At 36.0% G+C, this 10,640-nt stretch overlaps 2 protein-coding genes across 4 annotated transcripts in view; one reads left to right on the plus strand and one right to left on the minus strand.

The window, feature by feature from the left end:
• The window catches only part of Flo2 (flotillin-2), a 176,078-nt gene that overhangs the window by 66,605 nt on the left and 98,833 nt on the right, over positions 1-10,640 (plus strand). The window lies entirely within an intron of this gene.
• On the minus strand, positions 1,132-8,117 carry LOC143359392 (glucose dehydrogenase [FAD, quinone]). Its single transcript, XM_076797315.1, has 5 exons — positions 7,530-8,117; positions 6,537-6,775; positions 4,745-4,909; positions 3,613-3,765; positions 1,132-2,764 (listed from the first exon to the last, which is right to left on the minus strand). Exons 1-5 carry the CDS (start codon positions 7,984-7,986, stop codon positions 1,478-1,480), a joined length of 2,301 nt encoding a protein of 766 aa, XP_076653430.1. The 5' UTR covers positions 7,987-8,117; the 3' UTR covers positions 1,132-1,477.

Raw genomic sequence — 10,640 nt, forward strand, 5'->3', positions numbered from 1 at the left:
TCGTTCATCCGAACATCGCTTAATCCAATTCTTGATTAACCGAATAATACCAAGTAAACCCTTTTAGGTCAACTCAACGGTAAAAATTATATTTATAACGGAAGAAGACTGCGCTAAAAGCTGTAAAATATTTAAATGAATCTTTTAAAAACAGTTTTTAAGTAAAGCGAAACACAGAAAATTTTATAGAAATATTTTTCAATGAACCATATTTTTTGAACATACGAATTCTTTCAAAAAATATTTTCATATGATACATGGAAACATGATTGACAACGAGGAACTTTTAGAAAATATTTTTTAAGCAATATCAAACCCAGGATAGTTGTTAAACATATGTTTCAGATGATATTCTTACAAATTCTTTAGAAATATTATTTAGATTATATCGAGCACAGACAATCGTTTTGTTTGAAATTTTTGTAGCCTAATAAAATATTAAGACAATCCAGATTAGTGAAAACGTACAGTTTTGAGACGTTCGAGTATTATATTTAATATATAAATTCTTTAATTATAAGTGATCTAATGTTTTGTTGTTTGTTTCAGGTAAGAACAAATCCTCGAAAGTTGACAGTGCTCATGACGGTGTCTTTTATAGTTTGAAATAAAGGTAATTTATCTTTGAAATAATGTTAAGTAAACCGGTTTGCAGTACTAAATTTTATTGTTATAAAATAAATAAGGCGTTTCAGGGGGAACAAGTTAATGATTATACTGTTACCGAAGCCTTGCGATAGGCAACACGCTGTACTCCGAAGTCAGCATGAGAGACAGCCCTTCTGCGCTATAAGTGACACAAGGCAGAATGAATAATGGACGAGGAAAACAATAATTGAATTACATACATGCTTGGACGTGGCTATTACTAAAAAATAATTGAACATTTAAAAAAAAAAGATACTTAAATATTAGAAAAAAAGGTACCTACAGTACGTTTTTCCATATTCTTCTTCTAATTAGCAAGAATAATTGTAACTGAACCCAATTAACAAGCAGTTAAAGTAATGGAAATTATGGTGAACACCAAGTGTGAATGAATGACCACACTAGTTTTCTAATCTTTCAAAATATTCGAATAACTATACTATATACACAGAATGATTCATCTTATAGATACGAATTAACCACTTTGACCAGAACAACAATCTCAAATATTCAATAATAGTTACCACTAAAATCAAATGAAGATAACTCTAAATTATCCTAATCGTCCATCTAATTGTAAGAACCATGTTATCTACCCCACGATAACACTTAACTTCAAAGTTGCATTACTCACTCATGACTCACTCATTCATCTTATCTCAGGTGATATCACTCCGGAAACCACACTAACTGCACACTCGTGCACATGCGCCATTCACAATCAGTACAAAAAATCAAAAATTCTCCGATTCCACTTACAAATCGGACAAATCAATTCCACCTCTCAACAAGATTGCTATGCGATAAGAAACGACTACGGTCAACCTCGTCAGCCTAACAGCCATTCCTCTTTGATCATATCGCTAGCCTTCTCCGCGATCATAATGGTCGGCGCATTCGTATTTCCTCGAACAATTTCCGGCATCACAGAAGCATCAACCACCCTCAACCCCATCACCCCATAGACTCTCAATCTAGGGTCCACTACAGCTTCCTGGTCCCACTTAGGCCCCATTTTACAAGTCCCAACGGGATGATAAATGGTGGTCGTATATTCCATCATGGCGCACTTCCAATAGTCCCTGCTAGCAAAAACCAAATGTCTGCAAGCTGGCAATGGAACGTCCACCAACTGCCAGCCATGTTGATGGAAGGACTCCGTCCGAAACAAGTTCAGAGCAGCTTCAATTCCCTCCACCATGATCTCGGCATCAGGATAAGCTGAGAAAGTCCCTGGAAATATCAAGGGAGGTCCCCAAAGAGGATCAGAATCATTCAACAAAACAAATCCTCGACTCCTAGGCTTGAGCAAGATTGGCCTAACATTGAAGGCGTCGTAATAAGACAGAGGTTCGACAGCAGTTTCCCCAAAGTCAGCAGGGTCGTTTACAAAGTCCATTTTGTTGCTAGCATCGAAGCTGAACTGAATATCTGGCAGGCCGTGTTTATGTTCAAATATAGTCTGCAAAAAGACTCCGCAAGATAGCGGTCCTGTTGCTGACAGTGGGCCCATGCGAGTATGTTGATACTGAAATATGTCATCGATCTTCCCATTGTTGTCTTTGTTGGTTGACGTAGAATTCACCGACACTACAATACCGTCCATTGTCACGTGGTCCTGGAGGTTCCTGCCGACAGGTAGATCGCTGATGACCTCGATTTTATGTTTCCTCAGCTCTCCTGCGGGTCCCACGCCGGACAGCATGAGAATCTTAGGCGAGTTGATGGCCCCGGCTGAGAGGATCACTTCTTTTCTACTTAGGGCAACTTTGGTTAGGCCTGTTGCCGTTGAAACGTATTCTACGCCCATGGCACGCTTTGTTTCGTGATCGATGAGGATCCTTGTGACGTGCGCCTGAGTTTCTATGATTAGGTTCCTTCGTTTACGGCGAATTGGCCTGATGAACGCGCCGTTCGTGCTCTGCCGCATTCCGTGGATTGAGGTGGTTTGCAGATGCATGAGACCTAATTGTTGATCGGTGTTTGCGTCGACGTAGTCCTGGCCCAGTTCTTTCCAGGCGTTCATGAGGACTTCGGTGGCGATGTCCGTGTAGGGAAACCGCTCCACGGTTTGGTAGCCGCCCTGGTTATGGTAGTGAGGGTTCTTTTGAACTATCTGAAAGGGACCAATCGGTGCTGAAGAATTAGAATTGTTTTGGGAATTTGGGGGTCACCTTTATCGACCACAAATACTGTTACTCTACTAGTGTCCTACGTAGAAAAGGATAGGGATTAACCCACAGAATTTAAATTGTGTTTGTTTAATTCACGATACAATAGTACCTTGGGCTTAACTTTACCTCAGGAAACTAGATATTTTTTACTTTTTTTTATATAATCCTGGAGATTTTGGCGAGAAAATGTCGAAAATCCAAGTTTTAATCCTAGGAGATCAGTAGTTCAAAAGTTATGCGTGTGCAAAGATGTGCGATTTTCAGCGCTTTCGACAGGCAAGGGCGCCGCCATATTGGTGTGCAGTGACCGTCGCGCGTCGCTTAAAAAGCGGAGCCGCTGGATATCTTGCACGACTAGATGGACTTTAAGATCTACTTGGATAAGTCGAAATTAGGGGGATTTCGGCATCTGAAAATCGCCCATCTTTACACACGCATAACTTTTGAACCAGTGATCTCCTGGGATTGAAACTTAGATTTTCAGCATTTTCTCGATAAAATTTCTAGGATTACATGAAAAAAAGTAAAATATTTCTGGTTTCCTGAAGTAAAGTTTAACTATCTTTGGTTCGGATAAGCACTGAACCCTCAACTATACAGGTAAATATGATACAAATTGTATCAAGTTTGGTCTCATATTAATCAGAAAAATGTCACGAATATGTTGGTAAAAGTTCCGTAAAAGGTTAACTAAAAATGAAAAAGTTTTCGTCATTGGATTAGGATAAACCTTGAGGAGTAACCTTGATATTTAAGTATCGTACTGAGTATTACAGTTAGGAAGTTTTACCTCTGAATCTTCATTGTTCTCTGATTTCAGGAAATATGGCAAAACTTCTCCGTAACTCCAGCCGTGGTTTCCTTTCTCAGCCCATTCATCGTAATCTTTCGGATTTCCGCGAATGTAAATCATGTAGTTAATTGTACTCGATCCACCCATTACCTACACAAAAACAGCAGACCCATTAACAAACATATACAGTGGATCCAAAAAGTATTTGAACACTAAATATCCGATTCTCGAAAAATTACCTGTACTGTGATAATTCCGTAAAAAATAATAGCCTCTAGTTTCATAAAAGTTTGATTTTTCATTTTATTCATTTTAATGTCTGTGAAAAATATTTTTCGCGACTGAAACCAGCATAGATTAAAAGACAAACTTTCTCTTCACAACGACACCATAGAATTGATGTACGATATTTATTAAAGCTCAGTGAGTTTATTAAGTATTATAAAGCAGCGATACAGCGGGTCAAATGAAAGTTTCTCGAAACAAATCTCAATGAAGTAAGTTGCACCTCTGTATGTAGGACACAAAAGAGAATCTACCATAATGAGCTTCATCTGCCGGGTCAAACGTTACGAGTCAGCAATTGAATCATTCGAGCATGACACTGTAAAAAATTCATCTTACACCACAAAGTAACAGAAAGCCATTTCGCTACGTTTTAATGGTTGGCAACGGTTGCCGCATATGGTTCTTCAAGTAAGAAAGAACACCGTTTCATCTCAAATGGTCAGTTTTGTCACTTCGTTTCCATCCATGGTCAATGAACAGACTTCTTCGATGCTCGCTTTCGAAACGAAGTGGAGCTTGGAAAACGAGACTTTATTGCAACAAAAAATTCAGTATATTTTCGCTGTGGCAATGGAACAACTACCGTGGCAGAAACTATAGTTCGAATCTACTTTGTATGCGAGACATGACAAATACTATATTATGAGGCTTTAGGATATAGAATTGATTGTCGTGAGTAGATCTTTATGCAAAATAAAAAGTCTGTGCATCAATTGCAAGGTGCAGGGGCGAAATATAAATTTGTATTTTTCTTAAATTTTTTTTTAATCTTATTAAAAATCTATATACATCTTATATCTTAAATCTACAGTCTGATTGTTATTAATATTGGAATACATACCTTACCCCTTGCCCATGCACAGCCACCCCCTCTTCTGGATCGGCATGAGTGTGCTTCCGGTTGCGTGCGATACATCCAGTCGATGTTGCTAGCCTGCAACATCGAGGCAAACGCCGGAACGTCTGCTACTTCCGGTTCTTCGATGCCGGCTTCTAACAGCAGTACCTGAAGATGCATATGAAATATTGAAAACTTCGTCTGCAGGAAAAGCTCTAATATCGAATGGCCCAACAAAAAATATTTGTTTTCTATTAAATTCGTATTTTAAAAGCATTCAAGGTGTTCCATAAACACTCTTCATGTTATTAAATCCAGAAGGGAAATTTGACTTCTTCAACATCCCTAAGAAGGACCATTAACCATTACTAAGAAGGAAAATTAAGAGTTTAATTTGCACGAAACTTCGCGCTAGTTATAATTTTTAATATGAATTTGTTGATGTTCGATAGAATTTACCACTGTGTTGTATTTTGCGTAAGTCAAAAGTGAACGTGAAGCAACAATGGAACTTGGAAAGTGCGGGGAAGGAATGCGTTTTTACGATGCGTATAAGCAGCAGAATTATGAGCCTAACAGTGCATCGTAAATAGCTGACTAATAAACTTCTAGTCAAAGCAACTAAAAAAAAAATTTCTCTTGCACAAGAATGGAAAAATGGTTAGAGCGAAATGACTAATAATTAGGAATTAATTAAAATTAAGCCAACTGCGAGTTTCATTTTTGGCGTCAGAAATAACGCTATATAAAATTAATAAAAATACTCTTATTATTGTATCTATAATTAATGAGCTTCAAAATTCGTTACAAATACAAATACAATTCGATGCAAATTTTAATACCACACGAAAATTTCATTTTAACGCGGCTTATATATTTTTTTTCTAAGAAGAGTAATTTTTTAACAAAAATTTGGCTTCCAACCACTGTAAAAAAGAATTTGGCTTTGAATTATAATTCAGTATTGAAATATGAAATGTTACACTTTCCTCGATGTAAAAAAACGAAATTTCAATTGTTCGTGTGATTACTCCGTAGGTAAAACAGATGTCTACTTTTTTAATAAAGTCGTAACACAATGGTGCTTCTGCATTGTTACGAATATTTCGATAAAACAAATGATTTGTAGTTTCTTAAGTGGCAATAATGTGGACTCTTTTTGTCCGAGAAAGAGGATAGGAGGATCGATAACCCCTTCGCTGAAAAGTCGAGCAGCTGTTAGGGCTTCTTCGTTGAAACGGGTCACAGAACACAAGATCGTCCGTGACGATGTTATGACAATTTTGAGGCTTCTTCGCTATTAAACATGCCACGAATTCCAAGCCCACTTATTGGATTATTCATCTCCGATGACAATGAAATCGAAATATGGGGTTTCTGCTGATTCGTAAATCTCTATTGCCCAAAAATGTTCTAATAATAAACGAAATTCTTCTACATTTACATACATATTCCTCCGTGTAAAAATTCCAAAAATTATTTTGTCTCATCATAAAACTTCAAAAAGAAACGTTTGCTTGTCATCACAAAAATTTCAGTGTCTGTGTTTACAACTTAATGTATATTTGCAGTTTCAATTTTATTGTAAATTTTGTTTATTTTTATTTAAAATTTTAAAAGGTGTCTTTTGACATGCTTGGTAGAAGTAATGCTAATTGGTTTTTGAAAACAATCCCTTCAGCGAACTATTATTCACAAGAGTTTGAAAATTGCCAAGTTTAAGGAACGTCATTTAAAAAAGAAAATTGTAAAGGTGTGACAATTAAGTAAAATAAAATAGGTAGTAATTAAGTACCTTCCACGTTGAAATTTCGCTCAATCTGTTGGCCAAAACGCAGCCAGCGGATCCAGCTCCCACTATGATAAAGTCGTACTCTTCCGTGAAAAGATTATCGTCCAGAATATTCTTTCCTCCGCCATGAAAGTCCGCTCTGTTCTGCGACGACGACTTCGAATTGTTGATAATGTTGAACAGGTTCCTTTGTTTTCGAACATTGTAGAATAAATTGTCGGGAAGACGATAGTGAGTTTCATCTGCGAGAACAGGCGAAAATTATTTTTTTACCGAAACGATTTACTCTGATTCTTTGATCTTTATTATTATATTTAATAAGAATAAAATGGACTGGCATATTCTCCAACTTTGAGGGTTCATATCTCGGGAACGACTTATGCTAAAATTACTTATTAATTTTTTCATAACTTTATGCAGAAAGGAAATCGGCCTAATTTATCATTATTGAACTTGTGAGGGTTCAATGAGCTTCCCCCTCCCCCAGTACTATGGTTAATGCGTGAGCTAGTGGAGCGTTTTATGGGGATTTTCTCTAGAAAAATACTAGCACTTTTTGGTCTGCTGGACAACTTTATTGGACCCATAACCTCTCAGCCGACTCAAGAGCAATGTCAAACCTTCATCCGCAATAGTGTTTACTCGATATATGTCCAAAACACGGGTCTAGCCAGAGACATATATCGGCAAGGAGATTCTTTGATCTACGCCGAACGTAGAAACGTACATGTCCTATACGATGTATGTCCAAAATTCATAGTTTTTCATTTAGGATTCGATTCTCACTTCAACCTCGTGATTAAAATTTACCCGTTATTACATTGTTTGCAAAACCGTAAAAATTTCGTTTCAACCATTTTTTTTTTTTAGTTTACGAAATAGTTTACAAGTACTGCAGGTGGCCACACTTAGCCGAACCGACCTGTATTCGCCTGATTAATTCGTGGAACAGAAAGCAGCGCGCGATACGTCGTATATGCAAAAATTGGAACTTACCTTCCGGGATAAGAAAGTCGTAAACTTTCGACAGACTGGTAATTCCTGGAGCGGTTCCCAGCGGGCTGTAAACCCGCGCAAAATCGGCACTTTCCTCGCTTTCATCCTTGACGGCCGTCGAAAAGAACCGCCTGTATTCGGACCGTGAACCATAAACGGCCGGCGATAATTGTACCAACGGTGGATCATCTGGCAGCGGAAAGTTTTCCGGCTTGTAACGGGCGATCCTGTCCCTGTGACGATTTCTGAGAGATCGGATAGTTCCACCTGACTGCTTATCAGTCGCGATCCCCCATGCAGCGTGCGACGTGTCGACATTGTGAACTGGGTATCGATCTTTCGATTGTCCGAATATTCGAGCGACCAGAGCTAGGAATATGTACGTGGACGGCTGACACGTTGAAGCCGTGGAATGTACTGTGCAGAGATTCGTTAGGTCCGGTGGTACCCACGACATGGTGAACCGGGTGGTTTCTTTATGGTGAAGTTCACTGACAAACTGGTATGATCGAAAAAAAAATAAATGACAAAATTGAAATTGAAATGATTGAATTGTTGATTGTTTTTGAAATTGTTTCAAAATTTGGACTTTTTGCCGTCGAACGCACTGTTTCTGAAAGGAACTAACGATGGTTGGTTAAAAATTGGTTTAACCCTTTGCACTCGAAGCTATTTTAACTCCAAAATGAAACATTACTTCCGACCTAGAATATTTCCCTTCTAGATATTTTTGGTCGTGTTATACATACGCAAATGGTGCAATTTACTCGTACAATACGGAAGTGTTTAGTCGTTTATTAAATACAAACAAATTTAATAATGTGAACAATATATTGAATAATGATACAGCAATTTTTAGTGGCGCCTTACAGTCGCGATTCGAGTGCTAAGGGTTCAATGAATTCTAAATGAAGTACTCTAGATTGCAACCCAGATTAAAATATAATAGGATTATTTTAACCCTTTGCGCTTGACTATATAACCTGAGACGGCACTAGAAATTACCATACTATAATTAAAAACAATTCCAATCACCAAGTGAGAAAATTTCCACTTGATTCCACTGAATTCGAATTTAATTAGATTAATTTTAAAATAGGTTTTAAAATGGATTTTAAATAAGATCTGAATTCGAATTTAATTAGATTAATTTTAAAATAGGTTTTAAAATGGATTTTAAATAAGATCAGAACTCATTTGAAATATTTTAAAATAGGATTCAATTTAAGTCAGTATGTAATTAGATTAATTTTAAAGTAGATGTTGAAATAGATTTAAATTCCGATAAGAATTTAATTCGATTCATTTTGAAATAGATGTGGAAGTAAATATAAATTCTCAGAAGAATTTTAAAAGAAGAATTTTTAAATCAAATTGGAATTGAAATAGATTTTTAAATTGATGAAAATTTTATTAAATTAGCCGCGGAAGATATTTAATTCGCACAACATGCACGTGATTTAAGATATTTGACTATAATTGACTGCCATTATTTTAGTCAATAAAGAATGTTATCTATTCTGTGTCTAATTGAACAAAGAATGATTACGTTTCAGGTTAAAATGTAGTGAGATTACGTGACTTTCACTTCCGCCTACATCACTTGGTTTTTATTATTAAAAACCTAATGCATTGGATAGATTCGTGAATTTCTCAACAATGAGCGAAGCGTCACAGATTTTGTTTTATAATGGTTCAATTATAGTGAAATCGCTATTTTAATTGAAGAATACGATAGTTATGCTTTGTTACAAGAATTGTATTGTTATTCCATTTGAGGCACGGTTGGAAGAAATTTTTGGACTGCAAGAGTCCACACCTTTGTGAATTTATGGCATATGCAAATTTGTAATGTATATGGACATATAAATATGTATTAACAAAGGTTAGTGTTTTTATTTCGTTTTTATTACAAGGAATTTTCTCATTTGCAAAAAGAATTCTTCACTCGTTCAGATTTTTATAAAATTTTTTCCAAAATGTGAATGAACATAAAAAGCTGTCTAATTATTACAATTACAAAATTTTAAGAACATACAGCATATTCCAGTTGAAAGCTTGAAAAAAGAAACTCAATAAAAATTTGCAGTAACATATTAATGTTAAACTCGTAAAAGAATATTATCTACTCGAGACTGTATTATTATCATTAGTATTATTTATTGTATTAGGCTATCGTCCATAACAATCTTACATTAATACAATGTTAATAGTACGCGAAAATAATATTAATTATAGATTTCGAGAGAAATATTGTCGATAAGCTTGGGGCAAAATATTATTTTGAATTCCGAAGAACGTAGGGAAATTTATTGTTATAGAAAATAATATTATAAAGGGGAATGTAATAAATGCACCGAAAAAATATTAACCTTGAGAACGAAACGCATAAATGAAAACAATCTTACCGCAATCACAACTTATCACAATCAGATTATTCTTCCGTCTGCTAAAAATAACAGCACTTATCATTTATCAACTTGCCACAAATGTCGTCGACTTACATCATCACGAAGAGCAACATAATCAATATCACCGTGTTAGCAATTACTGTATTAAACAAATAAATCAACTTCCCGCTGCAACGTGTCGTTGCATCGAGCACCGTCAACACCCGAAAGATATGCATTCAGGAATGTCGAATCTTGTTGCGCGCGGGAAAGATCCTAGATCCGGTCCACCATTGACAATCGATGTGTCCGAGAGGGATAGTGAGTTTCGCGATAGTTCGAACTAGAGCAAAATGTAGCGGGTGCCGTTGTGTCCTGCGCCTGAATTTTTCTCTCTCCTTTTTGCTGCAAGTGAACAGACCGTGGCGTAAAGAATGCAACTTTGTTACTTAATTTTCGGTTAGAAATATTGTAGTCAATCGTTCAGTAAACTGATTTAGCTTCATCTTTGTACAGGTCAAAAATCTCTTAACAGAAAACTTTCATTTAAATTTTTTTTATTTTTATTTAATTGTTTAAAGTTGCTTCAACATTAAAGGTCATACACGGTACATTTTCTTACAATATATTATACATATTTAAATTTGATTACAATTTCGGCATTTGATTCTTAATTTAAAACTTCGAAATATATATATATATATATAATTTATTGTACAAT

This window comes from Halictus rubicundus, chromosome 11, assembly GCF_050948215.1.
Source record: "Halictus rubicundus isolate RS-2024b chromosome 11, iyHalRubi1_principal, whole genome shotgun sequence".
NCBI lineage: Eukaryota > Metazoa > Arthropoda > Insecta > Hymenoptera > Halictidae > Halictus > Halictus rubicundus.

Excerpts from the sequence above, each read along its gene's own strand:
- LOC143359392 (XM_076797315.1), bottom strand. The coding sequence starts at position 7,986 with ATGTCGTGGGTACCACCGGACCTAACGAATCTCTGCACAGTACATTCC. Across the intron at positions 4,910-6,536 it reads GCGAAATTTCAACGTGGAAG|GTACTGCTGTTAGAAGCCGG; the intron begins GTACTTAATTAC and ends ATGCATCTTCAG. Across the intron at positions 3,766-4,744 it reads GTGCATGGGCAAGGGGTAAG|GTAATGGGTGGATCGAGTAC; the intron begins GTATGTATTCCA and ends GTTTTTGTGTAG.